This window comes from Pituophis catenifer, unplaced genomic scaffold, assembly GCF_029215685.1.
Source record: "Pituophis catenifer annectens isolate HBS135680 unplaced genomic scaffold, rPitCat1.0.hap2 SCAF_2, whole genome shotgun sequence".
In the NCBI taxonomy this organism is placed as follows: domain Eukaryota; kingdom Metazoa; phylum Chordata; class Lepidosauria; order Squamata; family Colubridae; genus Pituophis; species Pituophis catenifer.
In genome coordinates, this window is record NW_027256882.1 from 2736341 (window position 1) to 2760356 (window position 24016).

Sequence of the window (24016 nt, forward strand, 5' to 3'; positions counted from 1 at the left end):
TTTGTATCAGGGATGAAATTCAGCCGGTTCTATATGGCTCGGGTGAATTGGTAGCGGTGGCTGCGGGAGGCTCCACCCTCCTGCGTGGATGTCATGACGTTTTGCAACATTTTAACATGCACAGGCTTTGCACATGCGTGGACGGCACATGTGACTGAAGCGTGCACACATTTGCAAACGGGTAGGGAAGATAAGACAATTTCACCCGCTTTGCATGTGCATTTATAGGCTTTAAAACCACTGTGGCTACTTTGATAAAAAGGAAACTCTCCCTTTGAAGCTCTTTCCATACAATGCACATTTATATGAGATTATGGGTTGTGTCATAAGGGCACTTTTGACTGAATAATGCTTTCTCATTCCTATTATAAGTCCCCAACTCCTGATTTCATACAGTAGAAAACAAATCTGACTCTGTTGTTTTCATATTCAAGAGATAGTGACTCCTTTGTGAATTGAGAGATGTCTCCCATACATTTCTGGCATGGTTTGTGATGCTAGGACACACAAACTCTTTTGCTGTTTTACTTTGCAATTAAGAAAACAAAAATCACCACAAAGTTAGGACGCAAAGCCAATGAGCCGTATGTTGAAATTCAGGTTGTATTTTCTAACCCTATACTCCTTATGGTTTTCTGAGTTATTACTTTGCATTACACAATGGGAAGCAAAGATGGAAAAGCAGATTATAACAAGATTAAGCAGTGCAATCATAATAAAGAATTAAGGGTTGGTTATCTGCCTGTAATTCTACTCAAGTGGATATATTCATCAAAAGGAATTCCTAGAAGTGTACATGTCTTAAATGTGTTGGACACCATTAAGACACCATCAATGCCCTTTATCTCTACTTACTTTCCTATTTAGCAAAAATTACTATCAGGATTAAGGATTCATCCTGTCTGCATTGGACTGGAAAGACAAAATATTTTCACATATTTGTATAGGTTTGGTATTTATATGCAGTATTGCCCAAGTGGAGCCTTTCATGACATTTTAGATTACTATTCATTAAGTCTTCCCACAATCCTTGCACTGATATGCCTACTCTCCGGTATGGATTTTTTTATGGCAAGCAAGATGATTACTCCTTCTAAAGCTCTTTCCACACTCCATACATCGATACGGTTTCTCCCCTGTGTGGATTCTTTTATGGGCAGTTAGGTAACTGTTGGTACTAAAACCCTTCCCACACTCCACACATTTATATGGCTTCTCCCCTGTGTGGGTCCTTTTATGGTAAGAAAGATTACTGCTCCAAGCAAAGGTCTTTCTGCACTCCATGCATTTATAGGGTCTTTCTTCCCTGTGATTCCTTTGATGGCTCCTAAGAGAATAATTATCAGGGAAAATCTTTCCACACTCCAAGCAGGTATGTGGTTTCTCTTCTGAATGGGTCATTTCATGGGAAATGAGGTGATCGAATAGAGAAAAGCACTTTCCACAGTCCATGCATTTATATTGTTTCTCCCCTACGTGGATCCTTTCATGTTCCATAAGAGATGGGTTTTCACAGAAACCCATTCCATGTTCTCTGCATTTATATGGCTTATTCCTTGTGTGGATTCTTTTATGGGAAGTAAGATTACTGTTTTGACTAAACGTCTTTCCGCACTCCATGCATTTATATGGTCTCTCCCCTGTGTGGATGAATTTATGAGAAGTAAGACGACTGCCCTGAGAAAAGCTCTTTCCACACTCCATACATTTATATGGTTTCTGCCCTGTGTGGATGAACTTATGAGAAGTAAGATGACTGCCCTGAGTAAAGCTCTTTCCACATTCCATACATTTATATGGTTTCTCCCCTGTGTGGATTCTTTTATGGGTAGCAAGAGCACCACTTTGAGTAAAAGCTTTCCCACACTGCATGCATTTATAGGGCCTTTCTCCATTGTGATTCCTCTGGTGGCTTCTAAGAGAGCAATTATCACGGAAGGCCTTTCCACACTGGATACAGGTATACGGTTTCTCTTTCGAATGTGTCATTTTATGGCGAATGAGGTGACTGGATTTAGAAAAGCTCTTGCCACACTCCAGGCATTTATAGGGTCTTTCTTCTGTATGGATCATTCTGTGATAAGTAGGTCGACTGATCCAAGAAAAGCTTTTTTTAATTCCATGTTGTGATCTGTTTCTCTCATCACTTTTTGGTTCCAGCTGATCAGCAGACTTCCCTTTTTCCTTTTTTTGGTGGATTGCTTGGCGTTGTTCCATGTATTTTTTTCCTTCTTTGACATTATTTTCTTCAAAAAGAAACAAGAAATTGTAGCAAGATTAGGAACATGTTTAAAGATCAATTTTCCCCCCTGAAATTTTGCCAAAGTAACATCAATATAATTTGGGTGTTTTGCTGGTTTATACAAAATAATCTGATCTAAGCTTCTACTAAAGATGAATTTCCAGGTGGGCTACTGCCAAGTTCATATATCCACATCAAATCAGATTACAACTGCCCTCAGAGAAAACCCTGATCTAATATTTGACAACTAGCGTATGCAAGGCTCTTGTTGACATGGGTCAGTTCCACGTTGCCATGAATTCCTGTGCTGCATCGTATGCTCTACGACCTTGGGCCAAATTAAATCCCCAACAACTATCAGCCTGGGGCACTCATCAAGCGACCACAATCAGGAATGGCAAATTAACCACAGTGGAAAATCACATGACTGTGACTGTACTTACAATTTAATTGTTTTAATTTAAACAATTAAATTAATTGTTTTCCTTTTTCATACTCCTCTGTCCTTTGGAATTCTCATCCTGGTGCTGGGATAATTAGCAAAAAGGGAATCAAACCTGATTCCCAATAGCAGTAACTGAGCGGGATCTTGGAGTCCTAGTGGCCATGGTGGCACAGTAGTAAGAATGCAGTACTGCAGGCTACTTCTGCTGACTGCCAGCAGTTGAGGTTGACTCAGCCTTCCATCCTTCTGAGGTCAGTAAAATGAGAAGCCAGATTCTTGGGGGCAAGAATGCCCTCTGTTTAGAGAGGGCTATAAAGCAGTGGGGTATATAGGTCTAAATGCTATTGCTATTGAACAATCACTTAAATATGATCCAGCAGTATGTGACAGCAGCTTAAAAAGTCAATGCAATCCTGACCTATTTTATTTATTTATTTATTTATTTATTTATTTATTTATTTATTTATTTATTCAAATTGCTATACCGCCCTTCTCCTTTCGGACTCAGGGCGGTGAACAGCCAAGATAAAAACATCTATACAAAACATCACAGTTTAAAAATAAAGTTAAAATAATTTATAATTTGGCCCATAATTTAAAACTTGTCAATTAAAATCAATATTTTAAAATCAATATTTTCAACCTAGTCAACCTATTTTTCCAAAGCACCAGAAAACAAGGCAAGAAATAATGGATGGAAACTAATCAAGGAGAGTAGCAACCTAGAACTAAGATCTTTCCAACAGTAAGAACAATTAACCAGTAGAATGGCTTGCCTTCAGAAGTTTGGAGTTCTCAATCACTGGAGGCTTTAAAAAAGAAACTGGACAGCAACTTGTCTGAAATGGTATAGAATCTCCTGCTTGAGCAGGAGTTCAGACTAGATCTCCCAGGTCACTTCCAACTCTGTTATTTTGTTATTCCTTGTCACTTCCTAGTCATCCTTCTCAGGAATCGGACAATCCACCACGGCCACGTTACTACGAGTCAACTCGCTGCGGGACAATTCAACGCAGAATAAAACAGTGATAATTCACTGTTTTTTTTTCGATATTATTTTAATTTTTGTCATTCACATTTCATTTGGTCCCTCTTTTAGTGATTACTTTATTGATTCTATTCCACCATTTCTTTGATATTAGCGTAATTCTCCTTCTGTGGCTTCAACGAATTAGATAGAACCAGATTGAAGTTCTTACCCACAGAAGCCAGATTCCTGGAGTTCTCCAGCATGACCTCCCCATGAAGAGCTTTTTGGTCAGGATCCAGCTGAGACCACTCCTCCTCAGAAAAATACACAGCCACTTCCTCAAAAGACACAAGATCCTAAACAAGGAAACAAATGTCCGCGTTAAAAAACAACCCCAAGAAGAATTTGAGACTTCTCTTCCATCGATTCCAAGGGAGATTTGCAATGAATAAAATGGGCATCTGCTGCAGAATTCAAAATAAGATCCCACGAATTTTGGCAGATGGCATAACGTAAAGGATATTTAATCAGGTTTACTGCAGGATTTTCAATGGCTTTCACTGAAGCCAACTAAAAGTCTTAGCAGTAGCTCCAACTTTTTCTATGTGGGCAGAAGGTAATACTGGAGAAACCCATCTGCCATTTTTGCCAACTGTCTGCTGCATCCACTTAGGGACCATCATTCTCATGCTCCCCAGAATAAAAGTGCTAAGAGAGGTTATAATTTTTTTTTTATTTCGAATTTATATACCACACCTTCTCCCGAGGGACTCGGGGCGGTGTACAGCCAGCTAAAAACATACAATACAAACATTAAAAACAATTAAAAGGATATATATTAATTTGGCCCCAATTTAAAAGGACAAACCAGTTAAAAATGTTTTTAAAAAATGTTATGTTAAGCCAGCCCGGCTTGCTGGAAAAAGAAAGTTTTAAGGGCACGGCAGAAGGCACCGAGGTCTTGAATTCTCCTTATCTCTGGGGGCAGCTGATTCCAGAGGGTAGGTGCCCCCACAGAGAAGGCCCTCCCCCTGAGGGTCACCAGCCTACATTGTTTGGCTGATGGCACCCCGAGGAGGCCCTCTCTGTGGGAGCACACAGGTCGGTGGGAGGTCATCGGTAGCAGCAGGCGGTCTCGAAGATAACTAGGTCCTATGCCATGGAGCGCTTTAAAGGTGGTGACCAACACCTTGAAGCGCACCCGGAAGAACACTGGGAGCCAGTGCAGCTCACGCAGGGATTGCACATGGGATTGACCCTGGGAGACAGAAAGAAGAGGCTTAGCCGAGACAATGGTCTGCTCAATAAAATCTGAATTTCAGAAGAGAAAAACAAGGGATTGGGAGGGGGGATCTTTCAGACTTGCAACATTAAATTAAATAGAGCTAGAATTCATTGTCCTGGTTCTTGTCTGAACTACCTCGAAAAGCTAACAGAGCTCATCCAGGGATCTGTGTGAGGACCAGGGGTGGGCTGCTGGGGTTCAGGAGAACCTCTAAGATTCCGTGCAGTTTGGAGAACCCCCAAATCCCACTCCTTGCTGGCCCCGCCCATCCCACCCCTCCCAAGAGTCCCCATGTGGCCCATTTTGGATGCAGGTTAAGTGCAGGGTACGCGCGGAGGCTCAAGTAGGGTGAAAAACGGGCCTACCAGAAGTTCGGGAAGGCGTCCAGAGCCTGGGAAGGCCATTTGCGCCCTCCCAAAGGCTTGAGAAAAGCCCCTGGAGCCCAGGGAGGGCAAAAACATGCCCCCCCACCCGCCATGGTGCAGGAGACCAACTAGGCCACACCCACCATGGCCACGCCCACCCAGCAACCGGGCAGAGAACCCCTTGCTAACCTTTTTGAAGCCCACCCCTGGTGAGGACTACCAAAACGTGGGTGAGATGCAGCCAATGGTCTGGTTCTCCTCAGTTTCCAAGGAAGCTGGTCACTTTCTGAACCAGAGCAGTGAAGAACAATTCCTGAGAAGACATTTCTCAGATTTTGCAAAGCTGAAGTGTTGGTTGGCATCCAGGCACCCAAATAGTTAGAAATTCCTCACCAAGTTCTAAGTGCTTTGATTACGAGCCGCTTGGGCATACTTTTTATTTACAGGTATTTTATTTGGCCATTTTATTAAATCTTTTTAGTCTGGTATACATCCATTCATTTTTATACAGCAATATGATGTGTCTAGGAAGATAAGGTTGAATCCAGTGGTGAAATTCAAATTTTTTTACTACCGGTTCTGTGGGCGTGGCTTGGTGGGCATGGTGTGGCTTGGTGGGCGTGGCAGGGAAAGGATACTGCAAAATCTCCATTCCCATCCCACTCTGGGGCCAGCCAGAAGTGGTATTTGTCGGTTCTCCGAACTACTCAAAATTTCTGCTACCGGTTCTCCAGAACCTGTCAGAACCTGCTGGATTTCACCCCTGTTGAATCCTTCCAAGGAAATAAAGACAAGTATGGAGACTCCTTTTAACCATTGCTATCTCTCTAATCACTTGAAATACCTTTTACCTTAATTATACTTTTTAAAAAATGTTCTACAACATTACAGTAGATTTTCTTTCTTGGGTCTCCATACCACTCTTGAGAAGTAGGCCAAATTGGGTGTGAATGTTCAATACTCAATCTAAATTTTTATGTTGCTTTGAAACAGCAATATTGTTCCATGGCTTAGGACCTGGTTATCTACGGGACCGTCTGCTACTACCAATAGCCTCCCACCGGCCAGTACGCTCCCATAGAGAGGGGCTCCTCCGGGTGCCGTTGGCCAATGTCGACTGGCGGCCCCTAGGGGGAGAGCCTTCTCTGTGGGGGCACCTACGATCTGGAACAAGCTCCCCCCCCGGAGATACGGAGGATCCCAGATCTGCGCACCTTCTGTCGCGTGCTTAAGACTTTTTTATTTCATCAAGCTGGCCTGGCCTAAATCTTCTCCCCTTTTTAAATGTAAATTTTAATTTGTTTTTAAATTATGGGGTATTTTAAATTTGTTCAGCCAAATTATTTAATTCGTTTTTATTTTGTTTTAAATTTTTGTATTTATGTGTTTTATCTTGTGGCTGTTCACTGCCCTGAGTCCTTCGGGAGAAGGGCGGTATAGAAATTTAATAAAATAAATAAATAAATTATGCCCTTTTTCCTGGATTGTGAGGTTCCGAGCTGAATCATTCATGCCCTGGTCATCTTTTGTTTGGATTACTGCAATATGCTTTATTTGGGGCTACTGTTGAAAAGTATTCGGAAACCACAGCTGGTACGGAACACAACAGCATAGACAGTTCTGCAGGCCCCTAGGATGATACTGTTATGTGCGGCTGTAATGGTAGCTGGTTTGCTTCCAGATCCAATTCAAGCTGTTGATTATCACCTCTAAAGCCCATCATGGTATAGGACCTGGTTATCTGAAGAACCGTCTTGTTCTTCAGACGGCCCAACCCACTTGTTCAGACACTTTACATTGACAAAGTAATTTTGGCTAGTAGGTCCAGGAGAACAGCCTTTCCTGCTGTCATCCCTGCCATTTATAACATGGTACTCCTCACCGTGAAATCCACCCTACCCTACCCTTTCTAGCCTTCCTTAAAACTTGTCTCTTGTTGTTTGGCCTGGGGCCTGAATGGGGACGTGTCATCCTGGAAGTCACTAGATTAAAAAGAAGTTCCTACATCCACTCCTTCAAAAAAAATCTCCCTCTCTTAGCTATTTCTCTGTGAATTCTAATGCTGCATCTATTGTTGCTTTAATCTTTCATATTATTTCAGCAGATTGCATGCTGCCCAGAGTTGCATGTCAATGAAATGGGTGGCATATACAGTCAGGTCCAGAAATATTGGGACATCGACACAATTCTAACATCTTTGGCTCTATACACCACCACAATGGAGTTGGAATGAAACAAACACAATGTGTGTTAACTGCAGACTGTCAGCTTTAATTTGAGGGTATGTACATCCAACTCAGGTGAACGGTGTAGGACTTACAGCAGTTTGTATATGTGCCTCCCACTTGTTAAGGGACCAAAAGTAATGGGACAATTGGCTTCTCAGCTGTTCCATGGCCAGGTGTGTGATATTCCCCCAATTACAATGTGCAGATAAAAGGCCCAGAGTTCATTTCAAGTGTGCTATTTGCATTTGGAATCTGTTGCTGTCAACTCTCAAGATGAGATCCAAAGAGCTGTCACTATCCGTGAAGCAAGCCATCATTAGGCTGAAGAAACAAAACAAACCCATCAGAGAGATAGCAAGAACATTAGGCATGGCCAAAACAACTGTTTGAAACATTCTCAAAAAGAAGGAATGCACCGGTGAGCTCAGCAACACCAAAAGACCTGGGAGACCATGGAAAACAAGTGTGGTGGATGACCGAGGAATTCTTTCCCTGGTGAAGAAAACACCCTTCACAACAGTTGGCCAGATCAAGAACACTCTCCAGGAGGTAGGTGTATGTGTGTCAAAGTCAACAATCAAGAGAAGACTTCACCAGAGTGAATACAGAGGGTTCACCACAAGATGTAAACCATTGGTGAGCTTCAAAAACAGGAAGGCCAGATTAGAGTTTGCCAAACAACATCTAACAAAGCCTTCACAGTTCTGGAACAAGATCCTATGGACAGATGAGACTAAGATCAACTTGTACCAGAGTGATGGGAAGAGAAGAGTATGGAGAAGGAAAGGAATTGCTCATGATCCTAAGCATACCACCTCATCAGTGAAGCATGGTGGTGGTAGTGTCATGGCGTGGGCATGTATGGCTGCCAATGGAACTGGTTCTCTTGTATTTATTGATGATGTGACTGCTGACAAAATCAGCAGGATGAATTCTGAAGTGTTTCGGGCAATATTATCTGCTCACATTCAGCCAAATGCTGCAGAACTCATTGGACGGTGCTTCACAGTGCAGATGGACAATGACCCAAAGCATACTGCAAAAGCAACCAAAGAGTTTTTGAAGGGACAGAAGTGGAATGTTATGCAATGGCCAAGTCAATCACCTGACCTGAATCCCATTGAGCATGCATTTCACTTGCTGAAGACAAAACTGAAGGGAAAATGCCCCAAGAACAAGCAGGAACTGAAGACAGTTGCAGTAGAGGCCTGGCAGAGCATCACCAGGGATGAAACCCAGCATCTGGTGATGTCTATGCGTTCCAGACTTCAGGCTGTGATTGACTGCAAAGGATTTGCAACCAAGTATTAAGAAGGTAAAGTTTGATTTATGATTATTATTCTGTCCCATTACTTTTGGTCCCTTAATAAGTGGGACCATATGCAAACTGCTGTAAGTCCTACACCGTTCACCTGAGTTGGATGTACATACCCTCAAATTAAAGCTGACAGTCTGCAGTTAACGCACATTGTGTTTGTTTCATTACAACTCCATTGTGGTGGTGTATAGAGCCAAAGATGTTAGAATTGTGTTGATGTCCCAATATTTCTGGACCTGACTGTAAATATAATAGACAAAAATAACAACATTTTGCCACTGGAGATGATATTTCCCTCCACTTTTCTGGCTGTTCAGAAAAGCCTGAAAACCTACCTCTGCCAGTTAACTTGGGGCCTGATGGGGGTGCACTGTGCTGGAGTAAGAGACAATAGTCCACCCACAAATGGTCCAGGTACTTGGCTTTAACCTTCATTTTCATTATTGTTCATTTTAATGGTTTTATATTTATGCTTTTATGTTAAGCCACCCAGAGTTACACTGGATACTGAGACAAGAGGCATATAAATTTATAAATTTAATAAACTTTATTTATTTAAGAAAATTTATATGACCACCTAATTCATTCTCAATGATTCTGGGTGGATTACAATATATATATATATATATAAAGTATATATAAAGTGTGTGTGTATGTATGTATGTATGTATGTATGTATGTATGTATATCTATATATATCTATTTTCTTACTTTTCGTAGGTTTTATGTGTGTTTTTCTTTTAGCCAGGTTTTTCCTACGTAACCAAGGTTTTTCTGCAGCCCTAGCTCAGTGGAGTCACATCCACTCGATTCTGGGCTTTTTTCTTCTGGCAGCCAGCAGGCCCTTTGCTGCCTAGTGAGAGACTAGGGCTGTAGAAAAATCTTGGTTACGTAGGAAAATATATAAAGTGTTTTTCTATTGAAGCACCTGGTCTACCCCAATATGGGATGGAGCATAGTTCAAATCCGAGTAAGGGTATGGCTAGCTGATGAGAGCTAAATAGCTTGAAATAGATCTATACTAATCTCCCTTTATTTCTTTATCAGCAAATATAAATTATATATATATATATATATATATATATATATATATATATATATATATATATATATATATATATATATATATATATATATGTTTTCTCAGGTTTTCGCGGGTGTTTGTATGTAGCTCTTTGGTTATTCGGGTCTTCTCCCACGTAAAATTGGAAGTGTCTTGGCGACGTTTCGACGAAGTCTCATTCGTCATCTTCAGGCTGGTGTTCTCGGCTTCGTGCTTCCAGGAGCAATGTGAGATCGCAGCTGTCTCTTCATTTTAACTGCTAGTGGAGGTGTGAGCTGATTGGGTGGGAACTTGGCTGTGTTCTGATTGGGTGGAGGTGTGTTCTGATTGGTTAGGGGCTTGGCTGTGCTCTGATTGGCTGGGGTTGTGTTCTGTTTGGGTGGGGGCTTGGTTGTGCTCAGCTTAGTCTGAGTTGCAGGGGGATTTGAGCTGGTGAGCTGCGTTGTTGTTGTTTGGCTTCGTGTTTGTGGCCGTGCGAGCTCTTCATGGTGGGTGTCAGTCTGCTTCATGTATGGATTGGAGGGGTTTAAAGTGGCTAATGATGCAGCTGCGGTCTGGCTTCTGGTCCTTGGTCGTGGCTCATTATCAGTGTGGGTTTGAGTCTGCTTTCTGCGTGGATGTGTGGTGGTGACATCAGGTGTGGCACTCGTGAGTGTGGGTCTGGTGTCATTCGTCGTGTTAGGGACTCGTTTGTCAATAAGGGCGGGTTTCCAAATGGCCATTTGGAAACCCGCCCTTATTGACAAACGAGTCCCTAACACGACGAATGACACCAGACCCACCAGACCCACCAGACCCACACTCACGAGTGCCACACCTGATGTCACCACCACACATCCACGCAGAAAGCAGACTCAAACCCACACTGATAATGAGCCACGACCAAGGACCAGAAGCCAGACCGCAGCTGCATCATTAGCCACTTTAAACCCCTCCAATCCATACATGAAGCAGACTGACACCCACCATGAAGAGCTCGCACGGCCACAAACACGAAGCCAAACAACAACAACGCAGCTCACCAGCTCAAATCCCCCTGCAACTCAGACTAAGCTGAGCACAACCAAGCCCCCACCCAAACAGAACACAACCCCAGCCAATCAGAGCACAGCCAAGCCCCTAACCAATCAGAACACACCTCCACCCAATCAGAACACAGCCAAGTTCCCACCCAATCAGCTCACACCTCCACTAGCAGTTAAAATGAAGAGACAGCTGCGATCTCACATTGCTCCTGGAAGCACGAAGCCGAGAACACCAGCCTGAAGATGACGAATGAGACTTCGTCGAAACGTCGCCAAGACACTTCCAATTTTACGTGGGAGAAGACCCGAATAACCAAAGAGCTACATACAAACACCCGCGAAAACCTGAGAAAACAAATATCCCACCTCTACGGGGAGGAAATCCACCATCTAACCAGGACCTATGAAAAACTCGAAGTCCAAAGAGCTTCCATTTTATGTGACCTTGCATTCCTACGCAACTGCCGAGATCAAAATTTAATCCCCACAGGCTTCCAACTGAAATTCCACTTCAACTCTGCAGCCACCAAACGCATTCTGAAAAGAACAGAACTAGCCCTAATCAGAAATGAACTCCACAGAAAAAGATTCCTCCTAGACCGAATCAACAAAGATCTCCTCACACTTCACCTCAAACTCAGCAACAAGATCCACCCCGCACTTTGGGACAAATCCAAACAACTTGCCGTCTGGAGAGCCGAAACACAGACCACCCTCAAGACAGACACACACACCAACAAACTCCGAAGACTACAAGAACGCCAGAAACAATCCCCTCCACCCTCACAGCCACACATGAAACAAACAGTGCATAACATCTCAGATAGGATCCTCACCAAAGCCGAAACCAATGTCCTTTCCAAAGGATTCAACTTTGCAGTCACTCCCAAAAGCATCCCCACTGAAACCATTATATGCGGAGTTGAAACCAGCCTGACCAAAATCAACCCCGACGATGCAAACAGAATCAGACTCGAAATCACCAATATCCTCTGCACCAGCAAGCCACCCAAAAGTAATTTACCCAAAGAGGAACAGACAGCACTACTTAACCTGAAAGAAGACACCAGCATAATAATCCTACCAGCAGACAAGGGCAATGCCACGGTGGTTATGAACACATCTGACTACCAAACCAAATTAACCAACCTACTCCAAGACTCCATATACAAACCCCTAAACACAGACCCCACCACCTACCTGGAAAAAACCACCAGATCCAAAATAAAAGCCTCCCCCATCAGCGAAGAGATTCAGCAAAGAATCATACCCAGAGAGAAATCATCCAGATGCCCTAAGCTTTATGGTCTCCCCAAGATACACAAAGAAGGAACCCCACTTAGACCCATAGTCAGCTCCATAGGCTCACCTCTACAAAACCTAGCCAAATTTCTCGCCAAACAACTACAGCCCTATGCAGAATCCATCACCTCATACGTAAAAAACTCATTCCAGTTCATAGACATCATAAAGCAACAAAACTTACAGCCCAGTGACCTACTCGTGAGCTTTGATGTCATATCCCTCTTCACCCAAGTACCAATCAAAGAAGCCTTGACAGTTATCCAAAACAAATATAACCCCCCCAAGCACATCTTAGATCTGACCAACCACTGCCTATCCAACACATACTTCATCTATAATGGACAGAAATACAAACAAACAGAAGGAGCACCCATGGGATCACCCCTCTCACCTGTCATTGCCAACCTCTATATGGAATACTTTGAAACCCAAGCTCTAGAAAAATCCGATCACAAACCCAAACTCTGGCTCAGATATGTGGACGACACCTTCATAATCTGGCCACATGGGAAAGAAAAACTGGACAACTTCCTCACACACCTCAACAGCCTACACCCCAAAATACAGTTCACCATGGAAACAGAAGTGAACAACCAACTTCCCTTCCTGGATGTCTTAGTCTACAGAAAATCCAATGGCTCCCTAGGACACACTATATACCAGAAGAAAACACACACAAACCGCTATCTGCACGCACTCTCACACCACCACCCTGCCCAGATCAACTCTGTAGCCAAGACACTCATTTCCAGAACAAAACGCTTAGCTGACGAACAACACCTAAAAACCGAACTACACACCCTCACTAACGTACTCACATCCAATGGATTCCAAAGAAATAAGATCACCAACCTAATCCAAAAAGAAACCCCCACTAAAATCCAAGACAGAGAACAAGAAAACGGCAAAGCCCTCCTCCCATACATAAAAGGCACCACAGACAGAATAAGCAAAATCCTCCACAAACATAACATCAAGACAGCATTCTGCACAAACCGAAAAATATCCACCATCCTAAGGAACCCCAAAGACAAAATTGAGTTAGAAAATCAAGGAGTATATGAAATCCCATGCACCGCCTGCCCCACCACATACATCGGACAAACCAACAGACGAATAAGTGCACGCATAGAAGAACACAAGAACTCAGTCAGAAAAGAGGAACCAACTTCTTCCCTGGTCCAACACCTTAAAGCCACAGGACATGATATTGACTTTAAAAAGACCAGAACTATCGCCAAAACTGAACACTTTAACAACAGAATAATCAGAGAAGCCATTGAGATAGAAAAACGCCCACACAGCATGAACAAACGAGACGATACCTCCCGCCTACCAGCCATTTGGAAACCCGCCCTTATTGACAAACGAGTCCCTAACACGACGAATGACACCAGACCCACACTCACGAGTGCCACACCTGATGTCACCACCACACATCCACGCAGAAAGCAGACTCAAACCCACACTGATAATGAGCCACGACCAAGGACCAGAAGCCAGACCGCAGCTGCATCATTAGCCACTTTAAACCCCTCCAATCCATACATGAAGCAGACTGACACCCACCATGAAGAGCTCGCACGGCCACAAACACGAAGCCAAACAACAACAACGCAGCTCACCAGCTCAAATCCCCCTGCAACTCAGACTAAGCTGAGCACAACCAAGCCCCCACCCAAACAGAACACAACCCCAGCCAATCAGAGCACAGCCAAGCCCCTAACCAATCAGAACACACCTCCACCCAATCAGAACACAGCCAAGTTCCCACCCAATCAGCTCACACCTCCACTAGCAGTTAAAATGAAGAGACAGCTGCGATCTCACATTGCTCCTGGAAGCACGAAGCCGAGAACACCAGCCTGAAGATGACGAATGAGACTTCGTCGAAACGTCGCCAAGACACTTCCAATTTTACGTGGGAGAAGACCCGAATAACCAAAGACCTACATACAAACACCCGCGAAAACCTGAGAAAATATATATATATATATATATGTATGTATGTATGTATGTATGTATGTATGTATGTATGTATATATATATGTATATATGTATATCATCCAAGATTCATAGATGTTTTCCAACATTTCTCCTACCTGAGGCACGGGTTCGGTCACTCTTTCAGCTACATCACAAAGAAGAGATGATTCGAAAAATACCAAGGACTGCTTTTGGTTCTCTGTGAAAGGCAGAAAAAGTGTGAAAGCAGATTTGTTTTAAAAAATTAAGAAATTCCACTCAAGAGGAGCAAAAGAATCAGTTAGCTGGATGTCCAAACCTCACATCACACAGATGCAGTTTCCATTACCTGACATGGTATCCTGATTTTGATCTTTCTGAAAGATCTCCCCAACCAGTAGCTCTTGGGAGAGTTTCGATTCTTTCCTTCCCTTGACATACTCAGTGGCTGCTTCCAAGGATATCTGGACATGATGTCCCAGTAGAAACAAGGAAGAGCAGAGAGAAAGAAATGAATTCTCATACTGCACCCTCAAACTAGGAGACCCCAATGTATATCACTGAAGATGGACAATGAGGGCGGAAGAATTCCCCAAATACATCTTCTAAAAGAAGAATGAAACAACTGGCCTTAGCAGTTCATAATCCCAAAAACTCTGTCAGAGAGACATTGACAAATTGAGCGAGATCATTAGACCTGCCGTGGCTATACTCTCACACCTGCAACTCTTCTTGCATCTTTTCGTCCTCCTGGCTCAGCAGGAACCCTTCAGCCAGGGCCACTGCCTGGGAACTCGTCTCCGCTCCACACTCCCGCACCCATTTCTCCATCTCTGGGGGAAGGACAGCCAGGAACTGCTCCAGGAGCACCAGATCCAGCATCTGAGCCTTCGTGTGTCTTTCTGGCTGCAGCCACTGAAGACAAAGGCGGTGAAGGTGACTGCAAACATCTCGGGGCCCAGTCACCTTCTCGAACTGTACTTTTCTGAAGGGATAGCAATGGACCGCTAAAGTGTTAGTTCCCACTTCCTGGATCTTCTGCCTAAGACTTGACTCATTCTTCTCACAGTTCCAAGGCTGAGCAGCAAGAGGGAGTTTTCCACTTCCTGCATCTGCTGGATGTTGTCCCTCCATCTTCTCTTTTTTCTCTAATCCAGTTGCAAAATGGGTCAATGGATCTCCAGAGATCTTCCTATTCACAAGACCTGGATTTCACGAACAGATCCTGGTCAAATTTCCCAAGGACATGCGGCGCTCCACACTTACAAGATGCTTCTGTCTTCAGATGGAGCAGGAAAGGTTTCCACTTTACATATCTGAAATGAAAAAGAGAAATTTCCAGTAATTATAGCGTAACTAATTTAACTACTGGGCATCCTTCTCCAAAGTAAAATAAAAATACTAATGAACCTACAAAGGTCTGGAAAGAGGGAGGAGAATCTTATTAGGTAAGTTGATTTTTCTGGGTCTGGGGGAAATGCAGGAGAACCTTTCCGGACCAACTTTTTGCAAGGATTCAAAATACTGGAGAAATACATAAAATATGTTTTGGATTCCTATTTCTGAGTTCCTTATTCGACTGATTTCTGTGATTGTGAATAGAGACAGTCTCTTTAAATCGCGAATGTCACGGGTCACAAACAGAAATTGAGACGAGCGCTATACAAACCTATTAATTAAGTAAACCAAACAATATCTGAATGTATAATAAAAACAACAGAAGCCCATCTGGCCCAACTCCCTTTGGGAACTTGAGAAGCCTGAATTAACAAGCCGTCATCTAGTGCATATAGCACTAACACCCAACTGAACAATCCACATACTACAAATTTAACAAGATCTTCTGATTCACGCAATTCTTACAAACACATCCCCCCACTTCTTAACTCGATGCAAGTCTTTTTCCAACTTCCACTTCAAACTCCCAGAGTGTAAAGCTGCCAACTTTTGACAAACACTGGTGTCATCGGGCACAAGTGCGAATGCTGCATCTCAGCCCCACTTGCACACACACACACACACACACCCCTGTCCCTGCAACGTTTCCCTTCTTTGTCTGCTAGCAGAGCCCCTTTGCGGTCGTGGGGAAAGGCTGGGAAGCAGCACCCCAGTTCCAGTCCTCGCCCTCCCGCTGGCCTCTGCATGGGAAAGGGCGGCAGGGGAACATGGGACTCCGATCCCGAAAGAAGACTTAGCCCGTCTCCACGCATGTCTCCAATGCGGGACCCCTTTGCATGGGCAGAGCTGCAACTCACAGAACTCGGGAGTCTCGTCTGGATCCGCATCCCTCCAAGGCTTCTCGACAGCCTCTGGATCTCCCGCAACGGCCCCGCCCCAGGCTCCAGGGGTGGTGACGTCTTCCAACTAATGACCCGGGAATCACGTGTCTTGTACTAGCGGAAGAGGCCAACGCATGCTCAGTTCTGTCCTAAAGCTCCCCCTGGTGGACTCTGCGCAAAGTGGCAGGATTCACCCGCAAGGGCGGGAAAGAGGAGAGCGTCTGAGGGGAGGAGGAAGGCAGGGATGATGGGCATGGGAGTAGCGGGGGAAACCCCTCTCAGTGCCTCCCTGCCTGAGAAAGGCGCTTCGGCACATCCAGAGACGGCACTTTCTCCATCTTCCTCTCCAGGAACCGTCTCTGGAGATGGAGAAAGATCTCTCTGGAGGATTTGAACTCGCTTCCCTCAAGAACAGCTGCCCTGAAGGCTGGGCAGAGATTGGAGGCCTCAAAAGAGGCCAAATCCTTTAAGAAATGGCCAGACGGTCAGAAGATGAGGACCAGGAGGCTCCCTGGAAAACACGTAACTGTAACTGTTTTTATTTCTTTAATCCGATATATGCAGGTGCCGTCTGAAATTTTTGGCTCTGGGTGCCTAAGAATATTTGGAAAGACCAAGTGACAGCTTATGAAAAAAATAATACTGAAGAAGAAAATAAATTCCAAACTGGAGAAAAAGCTGAAAACTGATGGATGTTCCAAAAATTTTACCTCACAAGGCTCTTTGATGGAGAAATGAAAAAGGAGAACATGGCGTCTCATCAGGATGCCAGATGACGGAAAGACAGATGAAGGACAGCAAACACTGAAAAACGAATATAAAGCTGAAAACACGAGGGACAAAATAAAATCTGTTTTACATGGGAGGCTGAATGGGGAATTCACTTCAGGACACCACAAAGCTTAAGACCTTTGGAGATTTTAAAGCAGGGGTGTCGATTTCAATTTCATTAAGGGCCACACCAGCATTATGGTTGCCTTCAAATGGCCAGTTGCATGTAAAAGTATGAGGTGGGAGTGCCTGGATAGCTATGGTTGGCACTTTAGCTCCCTGGGCACTGCAACCCTGCAGCCCAGCCCAGCCCCACTTATACAAGGGGGCGCCCACCCACGCTTACTTCCTCCTCGAGGCTACTATTGCTACTGTCTGTGCCACCAGGGGTGAGGCAACGCCAGGCAGGGCAGAGTGAAGCAAAGCCAGGTGAGGAGAGGCCAAGGGGAGGTGCCAACAAGCTGCATCTGCTGCCGATAAACAGCAGCTGTGTGTTCACCACCTCCTACACACATGCCTTGCCTTGCCTTGCCACACCTCTCCTCGTGCAATCTCACTTTGCCATCGCCTGGCCTTGCCTTGCCTCACTTTTCCTCGCTTGGCCAGGCCTCGCTCACCCTGCCCACAGTGTCTGGCTATGCTGGCATGGGCCAGGACTGAGGTGGTGGGGGCTAGACCCCTCAACATTTCCAGGGCAGCCCTACGGGCCAAATCTACTCATATCACATGCTCCAGCCCATGTGTTTCAGTTTGACACCCCTGCTATAAAGAATGACATTGGTATGACAATGGCAGATCTGAAGAAAGCTTTGCAAGTCAAAGTGGCATGGAGAATCGTGAGCCATCGCCACGGATGCAATGATTGCTTATGATGTTTCATAAGAAAACATCCTTACCACAAAACGTATTTCTATAATTCATATTTAGCTATAATTTCTGCAAGTCTTTCCAGCTTTATGCCTTGTCCCATAACATGCCTGGAGTTATAATTTGTTACCTGAGCCGATGCTAGCTCTCAAAAAGTAAACACTTATTGATATTTTTTTAATTGGGGATTTGGGCTTTCTCTATCATGATCAGATGAAAAATAGGATAAATGTGAAGAATTTTTTTTTCTCTTATTCAGGTGGCAAAGATCAAATAACATTAAGATCAAAGATACACTTTTCAAAATTAAAACACCACATGCCCATTGTTTGCTTGCGGTTGGTAAATTCACCTCTCCAGGCTGACATTTGTGAAGGCCAGGCTTTTAAAAAATCCTTCCTAATTAAGTATATCTAAGTAAAAAATACTTGTATTTCAACAATGAAGCCTACAATTTACATGGATTCTTCTTCAAATGAATTTTATATGGAAAATACAGTCATTATTCCTCCTGAAGGTTTTTGTTTTTCAAATGTCAAAAATGTATAAGGCTTTTTGCATCTGGATCTTGTTATAGGAGTTAAGATGATTGCTCCAAGAAAAGGTCTTTCCATATTCCACGCATTTATATGGCTTCTCCTGTGTGGATCCTTGTATGGGATATAAGGTTTCTGTTCTTAGTAAAAGTCTTTCCACACTCAGTGCATTTATATGGCTTCTGCCTTGTATGAATCTTAATAATAATCATAATAACTTTATTGTCATTGTATGTGTATACACAGTATACCCATACAACAAAATTCACTTAACACCCAAAGACCAGGTCCAACACACACAACAATCCCCAAACACATTCCCACCCACCACAATTCCCCACCCCTAAAACCATCAAACATCCACACAACAGACCAAGTAATGCTGTGCAACAGCTCACCGATGGTAGCCCTTTAGTTCATTGTTGAGTGCAATTATAGCTCTAGGATAAAAACTAACCAGAAATCGTGTGCTCCTAGTTTTAATTGTTCTGTATCTTATGCCAGAAGGCAACAGTCCAAAAAGATAAGCAGGATGGGAAGAGTCTCTGAGAATATTATGCAACTTTCTCAAATAGCAAGATTCAAAGATATCGTCCAGGGCTGGTAGCTGGAGTCTGATGATATTCTGGGCAGTTTTAATGATTCTTTGTAGAGCTTTTTTGTCCACTACAGAGCTGCTCTCATACCATGCAAGAATGCCGTATGTCAGGACACTCTCAATGGTGCTGCAATAGTAGGACAGAAGTAGACGCTGAGATAGATTTATCTTCCTGAGCATTCCCAGGAAGTACAGCCTCTTCTGTGCCTTCTTCACAAGCATGTTAACATTCAGTCCATGAGAGGTCCTTTGAGATATAAATGCCCAGAAATTTAAAACTACCAACCCTCTCCACCTCCTCACCATTTATGTACAGTGGTAAATGTACATCTCTCTTCCTCCTGAAGTCAATTATAAGTTCTTTAGTTTTTTTGGTGTTAAGTATAAGATTATTTTCTTTACATCACAATGTCAGCCCTTGTACTTCCTTTCTGTAAGCACACTCATTGTTCTTATAAATGAGCCCCACCACTGTTGTGTCATCTGCAAATTTAATAATTGCGTTGGTGTTATACAATGGGGTGCAGTCATGTGTGTACAAGGAATAAAGGAAAGGGCTTAACACACAACCCTGGGGGGCTCCTGTGCTTAGTATCAGAATAGAGCAATGGTGAGATCCCATCCTTATTAACTGTGACCTATCTGTCAGAAAATCCTTTATCCACAAACAAATCCTCTGATTTACACCCAAATTGGACATTTTAAGAAATAACCTGTTGGGTAAAATGGTGTTACAGGGAGGCAATCTTTCTATGGTTAATAAATTGACTGTTCTTAATAAACCTCTTTCCACAGTCTGTGAACTTATACGGCTTCTCCCATGTATGAATCCTACTATGGTAAGTCAGTCCATTCTTCTTAGCGAAGCTCTTTCCATATTCCATGCAGTTATAGGTCTTCTCTCCTGTGTGGATCCTTTTGTGGGAGTTAAGATAACTGTAATAAAATCCTTACCACACTCTGTGCATCTATATGGCTTCTCCCCTGTATGAATCCTACTATAGTACGTCGACTGTTCATCATAAAACTCTTTCCACACTCGGTATATTCATGTGGCTTCTCCTCTGTGTGGATCATTTTATGGATGGTAAGAGACCACCCTTTAGTGAAGCTCTTTCCACATTCCATGCAGCTATAGAGCTTCTCTCTTGTGTCTTATGTCTTTTAAGTTGACTCTCCTTAGTAAAGCTTATCCCACATAGCATGCATTGATATGTCTTCTTTCCTCTGTGGATTCTATCATGGGAAATTATTTGGCTGCTCTGAGCAAAGGTCTTTCCACAATCCATCCATGGGTTTTCTCCTGTGTAGGGATGCTTTTAAGGGATGCATTTCTATGAGGAAGTGGCATCGTGCTTTTGAAATTTTTTCCATTCTTTCTACATATATAATTTTCTTCTTTGGTTTGGGTTTGATAGTGTTCATTTACATCTAATTGGTCTTTGAATAGTTTTATACATTTTCCAATATAGTTGTTCTTTATTTTTTGTTGTCCGGCCACAGTCTTTCATTGGTGCCTGAATGGAAGATGAACTTTCCCGATTCCAATTATTTGAATGGTTTCTCTCGTGGCTTTCGACCTCCATTTGAATTGCATAGTTCTTTGTACTGTATTTACGACTCATCGTTTGGAATAGATCCTCGGAATCATTTTCTTCCCCATTATTACCTTCACAGGAAACAAATGAAAATAACTTTAGGGAAAAATAGCAAACTTCAGGAACTTTGAATATAATGAAAAACAAGCTGCTACAATCTACTTGGATGGAAAGGACTTTCTGGATTAAAATTTTGGAAGAGAGCCAGGAGTGCACAGGGAAACAACAGGCAAGTCAGGGGAGGACTTGCAGGGGAGCCTGCTGTACCCCAGAAACCCAGAACCACATCCTGCAAGTCTGCGAGCTGACCAACGATGCACAATGTGCACACCATAACCGCATACTTCAGTGCCTTAAGAAACTGCTGCGCCGAATGGAACTCCATACGAGAACGGAACCAGTGATCCCATCCAGATCCTCCTTCATAAAGCCAGACCTGATCGTGGAGACAGCAAACCAGTTGTGGCTCCTTGATGTTGCCATCATTGCCGGATACCAAATGGAGGATACCTGGGACATCAAAACCACGAAGTATGGTCATCCTCACCACATTGCAGACATTCTTCGTTGGGCTGCTGTACTGGCCACGACCCGAGTTTTCCACCTTCCAGTTGTCGTTTCCAACAGAGAGCTGTTCTATCAACCGTCAGTTAAGGTACTCCGGGACTTAGGTTTGAGCCACAGGGACATTATGGACCTTTGTTTGTTGGCCATCAGCGGCTCACTCATGTGCTACAACCTTTATATGTGAGGGACTAAGGACTGGAAAGATTGACCAAACTATTTTGTATTGTTTGTATCTATTGATGTAACTGTCTAATAGTGAGCAATCGCCTTAGAGGGCCTCGCGGGCGGGAGTGGAATTGTCAGTTGTATCGTACTGTATTGTACTGTATACTGATGTATCTTACTGTATCATACTGATTGGCTTGTATACTGATGTATTTTACTGTATCGTACTGATTGGCTTGTATACTGACGTATCCTACTGTATTGTATTATGCACTGCTATGCCTTATACCTGTACTGCCTTGCTTTTCTAAAAATAAAATGTTGCATAGTTCATGCGGACATGGCACTCCTAATAACTGGATTTTTCTTGCTAAATGGCTTGGGGCTTCTGCTTTTATTGGGGCATCAGTCGGACCCCCGACACTTAGATTATTAAAACAGATATTTTCTTAGAATTCACTCCAACTGGAAGGTAGATAAACAAAGAGATTTTCATTACTGATATAAAATAGTGTTGGCCACCTTCAAGTGACTAACATCAAAAATCTACAATTCAGAATTAAAACATTTGTACCGGGGTGAAATGCTCCCAGTTCAGACCGGATCCCCCGATCCGGCAGTGATGGAGGCGGGTGGTTCAGAGAACCGGTAGCAAAAATCCCTGCCCCCCCCCTCCCCACATGCCCAGCTGAGCCATGCAATCATCAGAGGCTTTTTTTTTAATTTTTAAAATTGGTCGAAGGTTTTAGAAAAAATGTTTTTAAAAGTAAAAAAAAAAAAGTTGGCCACGCCCACAGTCACATTACTCCCCCACCAAGCCACGCCCACAGAACCGGTAGTAACAAATTTTACATTTCACCACTGATTTGTACCCATTGTGTTTCCGCTGGTAATTTTATCTCGAGTTTCCATTTGTGAGCTGCATGGATTGTTCTTCAAATGAATGTGTATATGGAAAATTCAGTCATCGTTCCTTCTGAAGCATTTTTTTTTTTCAAATTTCAAAGATTTATAAGGCTCTTTCATATGGATCTTGCTATAGGAATTAAGATGTTTGCTCTAAGAAAAGGCATTTCCACATTCTATGCAGTTATATGGCTTCTCTCATGTGGGTCCTTCAATGGGATATAAGGTTTTTGTTCTTAGAAAAACTCTTTCCACACTTGATGAATTTATAACGCTTTTCCCATGTGGATTTTTTTGTGGAAGTTAAGACAACTGTTTGTTATAAAACCCTGACCACACTTCATGCATTTATATGGCTTCTCCCCTGTATGAACCTTATTATGGCAAGTAAGTTGACTGTTCCTAGTAAAACTCTTTCCACACTCCATGCACGTATATGGCTTCTCCCCTGTATGAATCCTACTATGATAAATAAGAAGACTGTTCTTACTAAAGCTCTTTCCACACTCGGTGCACTTATATGGCTTCTCCCCTGTATGAATCCCGCTGTGATAAATAAGTTCAGTGTTATTAGTAAAGCTCTTTTCACATTCGGTGCACTTATGTGGCTTCTCCCCTGTGTGGATCATTTTATGGGAATTAAGATTACTATTTGTAATAAAACCCTTACCACACTCCATGCAGGTATATAGCTTCTCCCCTGTATGAATCTTATTATGGTAAATAAGGTGGCTCTTTCTGGTAAAACTCTTCCCACATTCGGTGCATTTATATGGCTTCTCCCCTGTGTGGATCCTTTTATGGGAGTTAAGATTACTATTTGTAATAAAACCCTTACCACACTCCATGCAGGTATATAGCTTCTCCCCTGTATGAATCTTATTATGGTAAATAAGGTGGCTCTTTCTGGTAAAACTCTTCCCACACTCCATGCATGTATATGGCTTCTCCCCTGTATGAATCCTACTATGATAAATAAGTTGACTGTTCTTACTAAAGCTCTTTCCACATTCAGTGCACTTATATGGCTTCTCCCCTGTATGAATCCCGCTGTGATAAATAAGTTCAGTGTTATTAGTAAAGCTCTTTTCACATTCGGTGCACTTATGTGGCTTCTCCCCTGTGTGGATCATTTTATGGATGGTAAGAGACCACCCTTTAGTGAAGCTCTTTCCACATTCCATGCAGCTATAGGGCTTCTCCCCTGTGTGGATCCTTTTGTGGGAGTTAAGATAACTGTTTCTAATAAAAGCTTTACCACACTCCCTGCACTTATATGGCTTCTCCCCTGTATGAATCCTACTATGGCAAGTAAGTGGTCTCTTGTTAGTGAAGCTCTTTCCACATTCCATGCATTTATAGGGCTTCTCTCCTGTGTGGATCCTCTTATGCCTTGTAAGTTGACTATCCTTAGTAAAGCTTTTTCTACACTCTATGCATTTATATGTCTTCTTTCCTCCGCGGATCCTTTGATGGGAAATAAGTTGGCTGCTCTGATCAAAGGTCTTTTCACAATCC

The 24016-nt window shown here is 43.1% G+C and overlaps 1 protein-coding gene and 1 pseudogene across 1 annotated transcript; both read right to left on the minus strand.

Annotated features, from left to right (window-relative positions):
• LOC139309247 (zinc finger protein 208-like) overlaps positions 1 to 24016 on the minus strand; it is a 35387-nt pseudogene that overhangs the window by 9720 nt on the left and 1651 nt on the right.
• Positions 3804 to 15093, minus strand: LOC139313411 (zinc finger protein 202-like). The gene is made up of 4 exons (XM_070939025.1): positions 14932 to 15093; positions 14561 to 14675; positions 14349 to 14431; positions 3804 to 4013 (listed from the first exon to the last, which is right to left on the minus strand). The coding sequence occupies exons 1-4, from the start codon at positions 15091 to 15093 to the stop codon at positions 3804 to 3806; spliced, it is 570 nt and encodes a 189-aa protein (XP_070795126.1).